Below are 17811 nucleotides of genomic sequence, written 5' to 3'. Positions count from 1 at the left end.
GATATTCTTTATTAAGCATTTTTAATTAAAAATATTTAATAATTATATAAAAAATTTGCTGAAGAAATATTAGCATAAACTAAAATACTTGATACTTTAATATGCAATTCTCAGAATGAGATGGGTAAATAGATACTGAACCAAGGACATACAAATTAACTCTAATATTTGTAAATACATTATAATGAGTTCAACTAAGTTCAAAATATTCCATTATTTATTATTCTTTAATAATGAATTTACACAGTTTAAAAACTATACGAATTTAATTATTATAAAATATAAAAATTACGATAAATCTATGATTAATCTAAAATCTTTCTAATTAAATTTATCTTCTTGGATAATTTTAATAAATAGAACAAAGAACTTGTCGTTCGAATTATTGGTTTTTAAAACAGTTTTTAATAATATTAAATGTAAATAATATATATACAATAATATCAAAGGGTATCAAAGGGTTCTCAATATAAACCCCATGTAAGTAGCTTATCATTATCATTTCTTAATACTCGTAACAGTCGGTTTTTAATAATTTACTAAAGATTGATTTAATACAGAAATACGACTATATCAATTCAATTTAGGGAATTCTATAACAGAATTTCATTGTTCTGCAATTTTTTCTTTATCTAGTGTGTACTGACTCTTTATTAACATTTTGTCAATAAAGAAGAATACATTTATAGCCTAAAACGGAATATTATTTCTTAAAAATTTGGTAATAATTTCGGTTTTGCTGGTTGATTACCAATATTATAATAGTATTTATGTACGTCGTTCTGTTGTCTTAAAATTTTTTTATATAATCCTATTATTTATACAAATAGAGATGTGGTTTTGAAATTTTACTTGAAATATTTAAAAATAATTAAAATAATAATTTTATATTATAATGAAAAACCAATTTTATTATCAATCAAGTTGAGTACTTCGAATGCAACCAACAAAGCTAGGTGAATTATATTTGTAATTAATTGAATTTGTGAAAACTATTTGTGAAAATTATTTATTTAAAAAAAAAATTCCTGGTTATAATACGCTCCTTTTTACTAGAAAATCACAGGTAAATCAAACTTAATTATAAGATCGTACTAGTATAATGAGTAATTAATGTAAAGTCGAGCTGCCTCGTTAAGGGCGGCCTGACTTTTTATAATCCAACTAAAACTTTTAATTAAATATATGTACATAAACACAGAATTTTTTTTTTAATTGTTGACGTTTTTGCAGAATATTAGATTTTGGTTCACATTAAAAAATATATAAATTTGTACTTATCAATTCACATTAAAGTATTTTACTGTCTTCAACATGTTATGCAAAACATTTTCACATTTAAAAAAAAAATTGTGATAATTAAAAGCAAAAAAGCGTAATCTTCCTGCTAGTCTCCTATCACTCCACTCATCTAGATGTTAGTCATTTCATTTATCATTTTATATAATAAAGTCTACCTGGAGTGTTTTTCTATTATCAGGAAATCAGGAAATGATTTTAAAGTGTTACAACCTTTCATCACATATAGGTTAACGATTAATTCAGAATATAGTCATTTCAACTGACAAAAACAAAATAACTGTTATGCCATTTAAAAAAAAATATTATATATAGCCTTTTGCGATCTCAGATAAAAAATATAATTAATATACCCAAATGAACTTATCATACTAATGGCATATTTAATATACAAGTTTTACTGTAATAACACTTTTAGTGCATAAAATTAAATAAAAGAAAATTTTAAATTACCATGATATTACATAAACAATTAAAAAAAATATTTTTAGAGACAGTCATAACAAAATTTACAAAATTCGACTTTATTTAATAAACAATTCATTTCAAGTCATTTTAATTTTATAAAATAATTAATACCTGTACTAACTTTTTTATTGCAGTATAAGACAGAAATAAAAGTAGAGTCATAATACATTTATTAAATGTAAAAAAAGTATATGTATTCTGGTTTAAAAAAGCTATAGAATATTTTAAAATTCTGTTAGCAATGATATAAAAACGAATTTTATCAAGTTTTTATCGCTCAATTCGAAAAGTCGTTTCAACTTGTTAAGATCGAAGAAAGAATTACAAAGTGTATTTATTCAGAACATTAAAAAGATATCCTTAAATTCATTTAAAGTGTAATATTCAAACAAAATTATTTCAATAATTTTTTTTAAAATATATACTTAAATAAAGAATATTATAAACATGTTTAAAATAGTTTTAAATACTATAGTTTGTTTCATTTTTTTCTCAACCATCAATGCTGCAAATGTTTTGCGTAAGTCCAGAGAGTTAAAACGACTACCATATATTTTTAACTCTAACAAATTTAATATTATTTTAAAATAATTAATTATAAAAAGTTTTTATTTAAAATTACAATTTGTTTTTATGCACTATGCAATATTAAACAGCTCAAGATATGCAGAAATGTGCTAATAGTGATGAAAGCTGTTTAACGAAAACAGGTCAAATGATCGTTACAAATTATGCCAAATCTGGATTACGAGAACTGAACTTAACTCCCTTTGACCCTTTACACATCAAAAGTATGGTTTTGGAAAAAAATCCTGCAAGTCCTGTGAATATTGAACTAAGTTTTAATGACGTCAATTTGAATGGATTACAAAATTTAAAAATCAAAAAACTAAAGTGAGTTGATAAAGAATATTTCTTATAATTTCTGTTGTTTTAAAATAGTGTGTTAACACAAGTTTAATATTATCACTAGAACATTTTCTAATTAAACTAAAATATTTATCTCATTCTAATATTCAATTAGTAGTTATAATTTTATATATATAAATTATAATATATATATAATATATACATATATAATTATTTGATTATATATCAAATAAGGAACGGTTTATATTTAATAACTAGTTCATCATTTCATTTTTGTTGCTATTGTGCTGTCTAGGAAACTCGTCATGTCTTAAGATGATTATTTAAATTATGTGTATAAATTTGTGATTAAGTGCATTCAACTAATATAATATTAATAGTGTGTTAAAATACATAAACGGAAGAAAATGAAATAAACAATTAACCCTAAAGCAGTTCAAAACCACATAAAGTCGCTTATCTGTTTGACTACCCTAACATACACACAACCATCTGAGTCCTATCGATTTAATGATCCGTTCTATTGAGATGGCTACGGTTACGAACATAGATTAGATCTTACTATTTCCACCCGTCCCTGTATTGCTTTATCCTTTTCAACTCTCTATACAATCCACTCTCATTCCTTTTGCACACGTTTTCACATCTTTTATGTGCTTGCTTTCTAGAATCCGATGGCTTGCAAAAACAATAACGTAATGAAAAAATTTAAAATCTAATAAGTTGGTGCTAAACAGCTCACTGAGAAAATCAAAATAAACTTATAATTGCTGCGATCCTTTCGCAGGATCCTTTCCAGCCCTCTAAATATTACCTTTAAAATAAGGTATTCGCTAAAATCAGATCCTGACACACCTATTATCCAAAAATCTTTTTAAATACATTACAATTAGTTCGCTTCTTAATTATGTTACTACAAGTACAAATATTGGTTTACTGTTATTTTCAATAGCCATTATATTGAATAAATAATTCATAATTCTCCGACATCTAAACAAATGTCGATAATATATGAACTAACAATAGCAACCATACAATTACAACTACTCATATGACGGTTCTTATTATCACAGTTTAAATTTAAAACAAATGGCATGACATTTAATGAGTTTTGTTATTGATTCTTATCTTTGATTCTAATTCTTTATAACTACTTTCATATGACTTACTAACTAAATGCAATAAAATATTACACTTCTTTAATTGCAGAGGTCTTGATGCAAACCTAAAAGAAATAACAGAAGTGGAGGCGGAAGTACCAAGTTTGTCTCTAGAAGGTCCATATTCAATAAATGGAAAAGTTTTGGTTCTACCTATTGTTGGAAAAGGAGATTGCAAAATTATATTAGGTGAGAAATAATGAATTAAATTCTTTTTAAAAGTTTTAATCTAAATTAAAATCCTCTTTAATATTTCGGAACATTTTACACTAGATATTAAGTATTTATATTAGGTTAAGTTATACCGGCGATCTCTAGTGGATCCACTTAGGCCTATTGGGCTATTGTGGTACAGTATATATAGGAAAAACTCAGGGTTTAAAACCACCTAGCACCTGTGGCGAAGAAGTATTAATATTAAATTAAATATTTAATAAAATATTTTATATGAACAAAATGAGTTCTTCCATTTAAATGAGCATCCTTAAAGGCCAATCCCAAAAATGTTTATATTTTAAAGGATTCACGATATATTCTTCATTAACTTATAAACCTGTTGCCGAAGTTCGTTTGGCATATTAAATAATATAATATAATATAATTATTTTCTTTTCACAGACAATACTCATATTGCAGCTAAAATCAAATTGAAACCTGTACAAAAGTCTGGGAAGACTTATGCTGAAGTTGAGAGCATAAAATTAGAATTGAGTCCAAAACATGTATCATTCAGTTTAAGTGGTCTCTTCAACAATGATAAGCAACTAAGCGATACGATGCATACTTTATTGAATGAAAATTGGAGTGAAATTTTTAATGAACTAAAACCAGAAATATCCAAAGCATTGGGTTTAATTATTAAACTTATAATAAATAATGTTTTTGCAAAATACCCCTATGAAGAATATTTTGCTTAAACACTAACACCAAATATATTATACAAAAAATACAATAATTGTATGTTGATAATTGCATTGTATATATATTAATTAAATTATTGTTATTATATTTTTTATAAACTGTGAAAAAAAAATTAACATACGTTTTTTAATGTTCTTTATTTGTTTATAAACATATAAAAAATATATTTAAAATACAATACATGAATATTTTGTGTTTTTATTTTAGAAATTTAACGAAATTGTTTTATAATTATCTATTTGTTAGTATCTGATTACTGCTAACATAACAGACTCTCAGATATAAAATTATTTAACTCAGTTTGGCGATGTAATGATTTATTGCGATTGTTTTTAAAATTCACACTATTTGTTATATGTTTGTAAATATAATTATTATAAATTTGTTAAAATCAGCTAAAAATAAAATTGATTACAATGGGTTTTTTAACAATTTGAGAACTTTTTAATCTGTATTTATATATAAATATGTGTTGTTAATTTTACAATTCGCAAATTTCTATTTATTTACAATCAATGTTTATATATTTTCTTTTACAATTTCAAAACACTTTATTTAATTTACAAATATTTCATTTGTTTGAAAAAAAAACGAACAAATAAGACTCCCTTCTTGGGACATTTTCAAGCTGTCGTATATTTTTACATTTTTGTGTGTAAACAAAACACCAATATTAATATACTAATAAAACAATTTATTAGTATTTAATTTTATTAAAATACATAAAATATTTTTTTTATCATATTTATTTGTAAATATTTCAAATTTCAAGTTTCTTTACAATTACTTCTTTGTTTCAAATTGTATATTCTTTTAAATACTAATTGTTAAATTGAATTTTTAATTATTTAATTAATTTTTTAAATGAATTTCGACCTTTAAGTTAAATTTATTTTATGTTTATTTTGGAGTTTAAATTATGCATTACTATTATTAGTAACAAAAAAAAATAATTATTAAATATATAATTATAAATTTTATTACTTTTCTATATTTTTATAATTTTTTATTAATTATAAAAATATAACTAATATTTATAGTTTATATAATTTATTTATTTTTTATTTTATTTTTTTTTTATAATTGAGCGATTAAAGCTTCATAAGTTTTTTATTCTTGTATTAAGTTTTTGTTTAAATTTAAAATGATTTATTTTAATATATTATTTAATATTCTAATATTCTCTCAATTAAAATGATAATATTAAAGTTTAGAATTGCCATTTAATTGCCAATACTAACCAAAGAGGTTGTTATTGTTATTATACTCCAACATGATATTATTTTGTAGTCGACAATTACTAACTCTGATCTTGCAAAAGAATGTACATTGTAAAACTAATTTTTTGAGAATAATTTCAAGTTATAGGGTTATGGAATTCTTAAAACTCTAGCTAAAAAAATAGCGGTCCATCCAAATTTTAAACTAAAATACAAAACAAATAAAAAAAAGTTTCACGAATCAAAACTTAAGATAATATTTTTATCGCAAAACGAAACAAACAATTAAAATAAAAAAATCCTAATAATAACACTCGAAAATATTTCGCTATAAACTATTAAACTTAATTAATCAAATTTAAAAACTAATTGTGTCTTTAAAATCATTTTAAAATAAAATATGTATTATTTACCATATATATTTCATTCTTTTTAAAAGGTATTTCGCAAATCTTATTTCTTCCAAATGTTTTTAATTTTATGCAATTATACAAATATGTAAAAATTACAACATAACATACATATTTTTTTAATTTTTTTAATTTAAAACTTTACAATTAAAGTTTATTTACTACATATAAATCAAATATGTTAACAAGTTTTTTAAAATATTTCCAAATTAGTATTTGTAACACTATATTGTAAATATTTATTTTAATTTTTATTAGTTATTTTATTTATATTTTGAATGTTATTGTTTCAATTTTTATAAAAAAAATTTGATTTCATATTAATTTTTTTAATCGAAATACTTAAACAATTCTTGCCAATTTTATATAATTTAATTTTTAGATGTACTATATATTGTTTTTTTCAAGTTTTCATATTTATATATATTCACATATTCTTTTTTTTTAATTTGTTTAATACCAATAAAATTAATTATTTATATATCATTCTTTTTTATATTATTTTAAATTCATATATATCACAATTTAACTCGTTAGTTTTATTTAATTCTTTTAGAATTTATATTTAATTTTCAAATTTTTAGCGTTTTATTTTTAAAAATGAGTTAATCCTTTTAATAAAAGTATATCGATAATTGATCATTTTAAAATCTGTAGTTAATGAAAATTTTAATATAACTTCATTTTTATTTTATTTCAAATATTTTTATTTTAGATTTCATATTCTTTAAAATAGATTTTTTTCTTTAAATTATTTTATTTAGATTCTTTTTCTAAATCGATTTGAATAGATTTAACAAATCTATTGAAGTTGAGTATCGCACAAATTATTGTATAATTATTTTTTATATGATTTTATTTATTTAAACTAATACATATGGTTATGTGACGAGCACAATATTTAATAAACTTATTATTTTCAAACATTTTTATTTTATTTTTTTTTTTTTGTACGTAAGACACATGATCAACTTTCTAGAAACAATTTTATTATTTTTTATGTTTCTATTTTTAAATAATATAATAGAAATTTTGGAAATTAGAAAGTTGATTAAAAAAATTTATTGTTTTAAAACAAAAAAAAAACATATATGAAAAAAAATATTATTACTTTAGTAATTATAATTTATTGTTTTTGTTTTTTACGGGCTAATTGGTCAATAGTTGAATAATAAACTTTTTATAAAATATTTGTTTTAAAATGATTTTATTTTAACCGATATTTCAACTATAATCTGTAGTCATCATCAGGTGACTATATTTTTTTAAAAGTTTATTATTTAACTATTGACCAATTAGCCTATAAAAAACCAAGTTAAGTAATTATATATTATGTTATATGGTATATTTATTATGATTAAAAATTATATCGGTTTCTAGAGTTAATTAAAAAATTTAATGTATTCAAACACAAGAAACTGTGAAAAATATCACTTAAGTAATTAAATATTTAATTTTATATATTTAGTAATATATATATTTAGTAATATATATTTAATATTTAATTTTATATATTTAGTAATAAATTTCAAAATATATTTATATATATATTTTTAATTTTAATGTAATAATATTATATATATATATATATATATATATATATATATATATAAATTTATTACTAAATATATAAAATTAAATAATTTTGTTTATTTAAAAATTGATGTTAAAATTTGGAATTTACTATTTTACTGTTTTAAATTAATTAATTTTGTTAAAAAATAGAGAATTTGTTAAATTACAGACTCTCTTAGTCATCAATAATTCTGTATGAAAAAAAATTATCAGGATTTAAAAAGTGTTATTCATTCTTTAAGTTTCAAATCTATTTGGCACAAATCAACAAATATAGAACAAACAAAAAAACTATTAAATTTCCTTAAATTAATAAAAAAATAATGGTTCATTCTTTGTTTCTAATACTTTTAAGAATTAAACAAGAGTGTAAAGTTTTCAAAATAAAAAAATATTTTAAAATATCAAAATAAATATTTAAAATTTTATAAATTTTATGTTAATTATATTAATAAACAAACAAATAAAAAAACAAACCAACACGCAATACAACATACAATAAACGTAAATATAATAAAATTCCGTTAAGCAACAATTTATAAATTTATAATAAAAAAAAAGTGAAAAGCATAAATTTGGCAAAACTCTGTTAAATAATTCATTTTTTCTATTTGTACGCTTTCAACTCCTACGTCTGATATTCACTACATTCGACATCAAGCTTTCTGTTATTCCGTTTCTATAATTTTTCTAAACTTCATGTTTGTGTTCTTTTGTTTAGATTATAACAACTATTTTCTAAGCGTTACAACGTTTAACAAATCGCTTGTTTGTTTTGGCGCCACATTGTCTCTCATTTCCAACTGTTTCGCTTTTTAGCGCCTTCACTTCACTTTATTTCTTATGTTTCTTTACTTTATGTTTATGGCTTTATGTTATGGCGCCATAATGTCTACCATTTTAAATATGTTTGTGTTTTAACGTTGCATATTATAAACATTGTCTATTGTATGTGTATGTGTATGAGTGTATAATCACAATTCGTGCACTTTTTCTTCAAAATAAAATAAAAATTAGGCCTTTTTCGCTTATTTGACGGAATCTGAATCTGAATTTCTGTTTATCGAATTTAAAAATTGCATTTAAATGTATAAATTAGAACATTGCATTTGCACATTTAACAAAAAGATCATTTTATAAATAATTACATTTTTATGCTTTTATATAAATTGATATAAAAGCAAATTTAAAAAAAATTCCTAAATACGCTTTGGTTTAACCAAACATTGAAAAACTTATAACTGTAAATTAAAAATAATTTTCTATGCACAATCAAACATGCATCCAACAAAATTTCAATAAAAAAAAACAAAAATAAATATGTATGTACAAACGCTGTTAATAGCGCATGTAACGCAATGAATTATGTGGGTACATACCCGATTGATATCCTGCTTCAGTTGTGTTTATAATACTTTGCGCATTTGCATTTGGTGCTGAAGCAGCTAAAGGCTGCTGAGTCACATGCAATTGTTGATTGTTGTTAGCTAATGAGACTCCTTGTTCTGTTGCTTTGTTATCAGACCAAATGTTAGCAACATTGCAAATATTTGTATTTTGCGTGTGCAATAAATTTGAACGATCAGCATTTACTTTATGCATTACATTGTTGTTGTTGCACATATTTTTAAAATCATCAAAATGGTTTTCACTAGAATGAGATCTACCAAAAGGCGTACTGTCAGTGTTTTCTCTTCCAATGTTATTCCAATTTGCACGCACATCTTGAAGCATTTGGTTACCAAAGCATTCTGCTTTAACTTGATTTTCATTCTGTATTTGTGAAAGTTGACATACTGCATTGTCTGGTTTAGCAAACAGTAAATATTGTTTTATTTCATTAGCATTTTTACTATAACCTATTGCTACGTCATGTGCTTCGTTATTACTCAAAAACTTCGTTGCTATCTTATTCATTTCATTATTGCCTGTTGGTTTATGTAGTCTTCTTTCAAACGTAATTGCACCATCAATTTGTTTTGATGTCATTTCTAGATTTTTATTAACATCACCAATCTGTTGATTTTTTGAAACAAACTGCGCAGCAGCTTCATTGTAGTTACTTGTACAACGTAAATTTTGACGCCACCTAGGCAATGGTTCTTGTGATATTGGTACATCAATGTTATTCATCTCTTGACATAAATCAGTTAAATACTGTCTACTATTATTACTTATAGACAACGGCGTATTAACTTGTTGAATAGTTTTAAAGTCGTTATTATGAACACAACCCCGTCCAGAACTTTTCTTAACCAAATCTAACTCGTCATTTAAAGCAATTAAATTTGCACGACTTGTAGCACTTACATGTAGTGGCATCGAACGTTGTTGCGAAAATGAACGGTTTTTATTAGGTTGTATTAGAGTTTGACTTTTTGTTGAAAGTACTCCTTGTGAATTCCAAACCTTAGCAATTTCATCATATTGATTCGTTTCAAACTGCACAATTTCACCTGCTGATTGACTACGATTTGATGTTTGCTGCCACATATCTAATGAATTGTTGCTTGAAGTATCGCACACAACAAGTGGCATATTAGCAACATATCGTGGAACAACTTTTTCGTTAGCTTGAGGGCCGGCAAAAGTTGTATTTTGTTTAAAATTATTTAAATTTTCGGCATTGTCAAACAACGTATTTTGCAAATAAGCACAACTTAGTGCCCGATGTGTTTGTAATTCAACGTCTTTATTCTTATTTTGTAATCTAGATATGTTTTCATGCACTATATGAGATGCATCAAAGTAGTTTGTTGAATTCTGCGCACTATTTGGAACGTTGATTGCGAAATTTTTTTGGTTACGCTGTACTTCTTTTTTATTAATTGCAACATATGATGTTATAAAATCTTCTTCTGTAGCTGCACCTATAACCGTGCGCATCTGCAAGCCTGCTAAGTTTGTAGCAAAATCGTAATCTTGAACATTACCACATTGAGTAAGCGCATTAATTGATATGACATGACGTTTTATGTAATTTAGTGTATTGTAATTTGAATAATCTGTTATGTTATTATTGTCGGAAAGGAATTCTCTTTTTATTTTAACAGCCCAATCAAAAATGTGTATCTTATAATTCAGGTTTGCGACTAAATCGCATAATTGTTGTAATATTTGTGCTAAATGTTGTGCACCTTCTGTATATATAATAATTATAAAATAAAATAAAATAAAATATTATTTTGGAATGTTGTTATAATATAATAAATATACATACCCATGTATTTTTCTTCGATTTCATTAGCGTAGGCAGCATTCCAATTTTGAAAAGGCCCAAGAAATGCAATTTTAACTTTTAACTGATTTAAACTCTGTTCACATTCACTATACAATAATTTATCAAATACCTTGTTCTTACTTGCTATCATATACATTTCCCCAAGGAATGTCTTACATTTAGCATAGACACTCTTTACCTGTACATTTAATCTCAAGCTGGATGGTAGAGCAAATGATTTCTGATTCATATAAGATCTATCATATTTGTCATACGCAAAACACTGATCGGTTCCAAATTTATCTTCCAAAAGCAAAGACAAGTCGTTTAAAAGTTTGAAAAGAAACCACACGATACTGTTTTCAAAATTACTGCAATCGGAAAATATATATTATATTGTATAATAAAATTCAATATAAAAAATTTTTTTAAAAAAATTGATATATTTTAAATATATAATATATATTAATATGCATATATAATATTAAAATATTACAATAAAATATTTTACGAACCCATCTTCAAGCAGCGCTAAATTGATGTCTACATCATCGCTAACCACGTCGTGGTGTCTTTTGCTTCTAAATAAGTGACTACGCGGAGCTGTTATCCTATTCCTGTTCCATATGGAAAACATATTTTTCGTAACTTTTGCAGTACATATTATTGGCGTCTTGAACATAATTGTTTCTGGTTTGTTAGCAAAGTGTATGGTGAATGCAGGTTTTGGGCCATCTAGATCTTTATTGCAACACCATCCATTCTTTTTTATATTATATTTTATTGCATTAATCAAACATAATTCTCGATCAGCGTTCGAACGTGTTTTGGATATACTTTTTTCATCAATAATTACCTCACCGCAACCGTTTTCCGAACCAACCGAAACAATACTTAAGGCATCTTTTTTTAGTAATTTATCGTATTCATGTATTAAATTATATATTTTATATATATCATTTGAGGAGCTATTGTGGTTGATTTTGGTTGCCAACATAATTGAGATATTATATCAAATATCAATTATAATTCTATAATTATAATTATTAATTGTATTTTATTATATTAAATTCTTTGCGCCGTTAATTATTATTTTCAATCCAACAAATTAATAACCGTCGGCAACTGATTCCCGCCAACGAATGAGTCGGTCTCCGCTTCTTTTTAACGACGGTTACAAATGCCAAGTATTTTTAAATTGCAAAACAAAGAACATATGACAAATGCAGCCCCAAAGAATAGGGGTAAGAAGAGCAAATAACATTGACAGTTTCAAATTCGTTTAATTATATTTTCATATTCTACCGAACGCATCATTTATGACTTGTAAGAATTAGTTATTATTAATTCGAATATAAGATAAACTACAAAACATCAATAAATGAAAACACGTTGTTATTGAAAAATTTAATTAATTTAAAACTTTAATATATTTTCAGTAAATAATATATATAATAATAAATATTTAGTATATACTATTGTATTAAAAAAGGCTTTATTACTTGTTAGATTGTGTTTCTATATTGTGTACTTATATAGTAAGTAATTTTTTATTTAAATGTAATTAAGGGAACACATTAAATTATATATTTTTTAAAAATCAGACTTAGCAATATATTTAAAAACATTGTTTATTAAAATTAAATTAAGTTTTTTCGAACAGTAGTGAACTACAACCACAAAAATTCATTTTATAATATTTTAAATAATTGAAATTAAAGGAAACAGTTGTTTTTTAACTTTTACTATTAATTTAACTGATAAAACATAAAATATTTGTTATTTAATTTTTACAACAAAACATAAAACATTCTTAATTATTTTTGCAACAAAATATATAAAATATTTTAATTTTTTTTAAATTGAATAAAATTTCTATTCAATTTTTAAAATAATAATATTAAAAATTAATTAAATCAAATTTTATTGAAATATAGGTCAAAAATATTAATTGATTATTAATATAAAATGATAAATAATATTTGATGTAAATTTATTTAATGTTAATTATAACACATTGTTTATGTACATTTGTTAACAAATGCTATGTTTACGAACATTTTTTGAAATCATATGTTGTAATAATGCCCAATTTTTTTTACATATATTCAAACCCTCAACAAATGTCAACGATAAATGATCATAAGGGGATAATATAACTATAAAAATATGGCAAAAATAAAAATCGTATGAGCTATTACATTTTAAGATATTATTACACATTGTATTTAATTGTCGATTTCATGCGCGAACCTGTGAAATTTCATCCAAATCTTAGCAAAATTTGTAACCATGTCATGCATAGTCTGATGAAAAAAAAAATATTTTTAATTTTTCGATACTTTTGATTGTTTCTTTTGTTTTCTAATTGGATTTTTGTAAGTATCATGACAAAATGCTGATAAAATATGAACCATATGTCTGAAGTTAAAAATATAACATATATAATATAATACGCTCTCTCAGGTGCTCTCAATTTCTTGAAAATTTTCTGGTGGAACATACTTGAGTTTACCCAGTGTTATTCAAAGTTACTACGTGTAGCTCGTGGAACAGACCTACTATAAACTGTAAACTAAAAACTCCAATTTTGTGGAAGGTAAATAAATTCAGAAACTTTAAAGTTCTACATTTAAAGAAATTGAAAAGATATTGAAAGAGTACTAAGAAATATTTTTGTTTATCATGACATAAGCATAGCAAAATAGTAATGTTATTCTGAGCCACCTGAATTTATGAAATCTTTGAAATTTTTGCAAATCATTGTAAAAATTTTGAAGAAATCTGATAAAATTTTATTTTAAGGTTACGTAGTTAACGAATTACCAAACCTTAAGCATAATATAAACGATACTACATATATGTACACCAAATATGCGCTTTGCTATACATTTTGAAACAAAGTGTAATTTTAACGCATACATGTCTGCAGACCGAAATTTGGTATGTATGCGTGAATATACACAGTATAATATATACGATTTAGTAGCACGGTATACTTGGTTTGCATACATGTGGCATCGTCTATATCATGCTTTAGGGTCTGATAATATCTTTAGTATTCGACAAAACATCAGCTGATTTGTGTGTGTTTGAACTCCTATAAAAATATTACACTGAACATACATAATACTGACACACAATGTATTATTGAACATTCATAATGCTGTCCGTACTGCAAGACTTTTTTGCCGAGTTGGCAGCACTATTTTGTGTTACAATTCTAGATTACAGCGCGATCTCCTTTTCAATATACTATCATTAATTATTTTTTGCAATTGCGATGAGTAGCGTACTTCAATATTCATAATTCGAGAATTAATCAAATTATTGTAAATTTTCCAGTAAATCGGTGGTAGACGTCCATATCAAAAACTTTAGCATATGAATCGTACCAAGAATTTAAAATAGGGCGAGATGTAATTGATTTGTTTAATTTTTATTGATATTTTTATTTAAAAAGCGGTTTAGTATCTTTAACATTGAATGAGCCATAATTTGGCAGTCGCTCATTTCCTGCAGTGTTTAAAAGTTTTCACAAGCAATAAGGTCATTAGCGCCAGCAATCCTAATATAGGGACTCACGTTCATTGAATGAAACGAATGAATGGTCATCATGTTCAATAGTACTCTATTATCTATGAGAGATTTAACATTTTTATTTATTCTAGTTTTTATATATTGGCAATATTATATTATTAGGGGACGTCAGAAAAGACGTTTTCATGCAAGAACACAAAAATTAAATATAAGTTTATACCATATATTAGAAAATTTTGAAATTCATTACAAATAGTTAATTATTACACATGGCATACAACAAACAATATTAAGACTAAATTAAAATATTCTGTTCCAGTTTTTTATTCATTCATTAAGTTTAAAATACTTTCAAAATAACACTTAATATAGATTTCATGAAACACCAACAAAACTGTATACTAAGTAAAACTTTTAAAAAATATGCATATATTTCAAAAATCATTGTAAATAAACTGCTCTATAGACATATTCGAATGTTAAAATATGATTTATAAATTTTCAAAAATATATCATTTTAAATGCATCTTAATTATTTTTAATTTAAGGTTTTTGTACATAAATGTTTAATCCAAAATTCAAATAGTGAAAATCTTAGCTAGAAAATATATTTGTAGCGAATCGTTTGGTGACTTATAGCGGCCAGTGCTTCCTATGAACCTATAGATTTATCAGTGAAATTTAAATTATAAAATGATACCTATTAGAAAATCTCACTGATTACTAAATCCAACTATTCTTAGTTTAACAAAATCCATCAATACTTCCATTTAATGCTTTAAATCACTTATCAATGATCTCTATTTACCATTCATCACTTTCTATTGGAGTTCAATGCGTTTACAAACATTACGCATGTATGTATTTTTAGTTACCTGAGTAGAAAACATCTTTAGTGATCAACTTTTAATATATTGCTTTTACCATTATTATTATCTTTAGAGTATATGATACAAAAATTCTATGAAATATATTGATTAATTAGCTATTAAATGAATAGGAATAAAGTTATTTGTGTTAGGAATAAGTATCAAAATAATCGTTCTTATTGGTACAGAAAAATAATGAATTACCTAAACCTATAAACCTATAAAACCTAAACACCTATAAAAATAAAAAATAACCTATAAAACCTAAACAAATAATCCCTTATCATTTATAACCAAATTCCTTTTAAAATTCTTAATGAAATCTAGCGATTGTTACACTAAGTCTACTTTTGTTAGAGTTTGGTAAAATTTTTATTTACACTCTTACATTTTTGTTTGCAGACCAAATTTGAATATTCATAATACGTATTTGCATTCAATATAAATATCTTGCCAACGTCGAGCTAGTGTTGAAGTTAAGTCATAGATATAGCCTCATAAGCAGTAATACTCGACTTCATCCAATTTACATGTTATATGCTTCCAGGTTCTAACGGATTACAACAACAACAACTTTAACAAGTAGTCCCTCATATTCAACGAATAGTCTGCTTTCAACACTTATTAGTATTTTCAGAAAACAATACCACGACTCGTATCACAATTACAACTGAACAGTGCAGAAATTGCCTATCATAAAGTCTGTCTGTACGAAAACTAATAAAACAATGATGAACTTCTGCGTTCACGCAATACTAAACACTTTTTTCAATCTTCGATAGCTGATTTGCTTAAAATATTTTTCATTTTCATTCAATAGAAAATGTATCAACGCAGATTAATAAAGGCTTCTGCAAAATAGCATCTCACTTATTATTTCAACTAGTTCTTGGTGCTATATTATAAAATTTTAAAATTAATTAAAAATTGTAGTGTATTTGATGACTTAAAGCTTTATACCTTTATTATACTGTTCCTACATAACATCCAAAAGATCTATAAAATAAAATCAAATTTGCTTTACGCATAGCTTTCTTGTAAATTTAAATCATAATTATTTAACAATTATAAATTATTTGGATATTATTCCAGCTCCACAACATTTATATACAGAATGTTAAGTTGATTTTAAGTCCAGCAATCAAAATGTTTCATAGAACTTTCAGTGGCTAAAGGATTTAAGTCGATTTTATTTTGTAGCTAAAAAAATTTTTTAGTATTTAACAGCGTAGATGTTTCATTTATTGAGGCTTTCTGCGGAAAGAGCATCCTATAAGAATACCAAAATATTAGTGTGGACACAATTAAATATATAGGCAAATAAATTGTATACCTTCTGTCAATTTCGCACGTCCTCCAGTTGGTTGACATAACACTGTGGAGCAACCTGCGCAAATAACTACACCTTGGGCGTGACTGAATACTGTCGTAATTCTATAGCATCCAGGGCATTTCACGTCCATAAAGTAAGAGTTGGGATGTTGCACCAAGCGTTTTAGCTTGTGCTTACGTTTCTCCTCAGAGGGTAAAGGGTGTAATAAATCTTTTGCTAGCTGCAAAAAAAAGTAAAAAAAAACCAAAAGAATTAACACTGTTTTTATATATACAAAGTATAATTGATTAAGTGCCCGAAGCACCCACATTTCAATGACAGAAAATTGCAAATATATATTTTTTTTACGAAATTCAACTATTTACTAACAAAATTATATTTTATTGTCTTAAAAGCGTACGACTTTTGTTTCACAAACTATTTTAATATAGTTTTAAATAAGTAAAACTGCTCTGCTAATATTCATAGATTGCACAAATTTTGTAGTAGTTTGATAGATGTTGTTGTTGCACTCATTCACCATGTGAAAAGTAGACACAAATACAATTTTTTTTTTCTTCAAATTCTTTCAATTCCACTTTTCAAATCTCGGAAAAATTAATTTGGCTTAAAGTTTATGCACCACAGTTACTGTTAGTATTCAATTTTAAACAAAATTTGCAATTTTTTTGTCAAATAAGTAATTTTTTTATAATTTTGACACAAACCGGCATGTTTCTTCTTTCACAGCTAACACGGAAAAGGAAGTAATACAAAGGCAAGCTAAGTTACTTGTATTTATAAATGTCTGTCAAACATGACATTTCACCTAGTGGTGTATAGCGAAAGCCGCAAAAACTAAAGAAATAGACAAAATTTTCACATATTCATGAAATAACTTATAAGCAATATTGTGAAATATGTTAGAATAATACATATGCTAATTT

The 17811-nt window shown here is 24.6% G+C and overlaps 3 protein-coding genes across 3 annotated transcripts; 1 reads left to right on the top strand and 2 right to left on the bottom strand.

The window, feature by feature from the left end:
- The first annotated feature begins 2163 nt into the window (after positions 1-2163).
- Positions 2164-4724, top strand: LOC119682023 (protein takeout-like). The gene is made up of 4 exons (XM_038095355.1): positions 2164-2287; positions 2424-2661; positions 3847-3986; positions 4416-4724. Exons 1-4 carry the CDS (start codon positions 2215-2217, stop codon positions 4712-4714), a joined length of 750 nt encoding a protein of 249 aa, XP_037951283.1. The 5' UTR covers positions 2164-2214; the 3' UTR covers positions 4715-4724.
- A 4535-nt stretch (positions 4725-9259) lies between these two features.
- Positions 9260-12166, bottom strand: LOC119685713. The gene is made up of 3 exons (XM_038100073.1): positions 11659-12166; positions 11144-11514; positions 9260-11063 (listed from the first exon to the last, which is right to left on the bottom strand). Exons 1-3 carry the CDS (start codon positions 12138-12140, stop codon positions 9262-9264), a joined length of 2655 nt encoding a protein of 884 aa, XP_037956001.1. The 5' UTR covers positions 12141-12166; the 3' UTR covers positions 9260-9261.
- A 4556-nt stretch (positions 12167-16722) lies between these two features.
- LOC119684568 (40S ribosomal protein S27) lies at positions 16723-17697 on the bottom strand. Its single transcript, XM_038098631.1, has 3 exons — positions 17593-17697; positions 16886-17105; positions 16723-16822 (listed from the first exon to the last, which is right to left on the bottom strand). Exons 1-3 carry the CDS (start codon positions 17596-17598, stop codon positions 16794-16796), a joined length of 255 nt encoding a protein of 84 aa, XP_037954559.1. The 5' UTR covers positions 17599-17697; the 3' UTR covers positions 16723-16793.
- Positions 17698-17811: the final 114 nt, after the last annotated feature.

The sequence above is a fragment of the Teleopsis dalmanni genome, chromosome 2 (assembly GCF_002237135.1).
Source record: "Teleopsis dalmanni isolate 2A chromosome 2, ASM223713v2, whole genome shotgun sequence".
Classification (NCBI taxonomy): Eukaryota; Metazoa; Arthropoda; class Insecta; order Diptera; family Diopsidae; genus Teleopsis; species Teleopsis dalmanni.
The sequence above is the reverse complement of the archived record's forward strand: the minus strand, read 5'-3'. Positions and strand labels throughout refer to the sequence as shown.

What these genes read in the sequence shown, in the direction of transcription:
- LOC119682023 (XM_038095355.1), top strand. Translation starts at nt 2,215, where the DNA reads ATGTTTAAAATAGTTTTAAATACTATAGTTTGTTTCATTTTTTTCTCA. An exon ending in CAATGCTGCAAATGTTTTGC is followed by an intron (nt 2,288 to 2,423) that starts GTAAGTCCAGAG and finishes AATATTAAACAG; the next exon opens with CTCAAGATATGCAGAAATGT. An exon ending in TTAAAAATCAAAAAACTAAA is followed by an intron (nt 2,662 to 3,846) that starts GTGAGTTGATAA and finishes CTTTAATTGCAG; the next exon opens with AGGTCTTGATGCAAACCTAA.
- LOC119685713 (XM_038100073.1), bottom strand. Translation starts at nt 12,140, where the DNA reads ATGTTGGCAACCAAAATCAACCACAATAGCTCCTCAAATGATATATAT. An exon ending in TTAGCGCTGCTTGAAGATGG is followed by an intron (nt 11,515 to 11,658) that starts GTTCGTAAAATA and finishes TTCCGATTGCAG; the next exon opens with TAATTTTGAAAACAGTATCG. An exon ending in AATCGAAGAAAAATACATGG is followed by an intron (nt 11,064 to 11,143) that starts GTATGTATATTT and finishes TTATATATACAG; the next exon opens with AAGGTGCACAACATTTAGCA.
- LOC119684568 (XM_038098631.1), bottom strand. An exon ending in ACGTGCGAAATTGACAGAAG is followed by an intron (nt 16,823 to 16,885) that starts GTATACAATTTA and finishes GTATTCTTATAG; the next exon opens with GATGCTCTTTCCGCAGAAAG.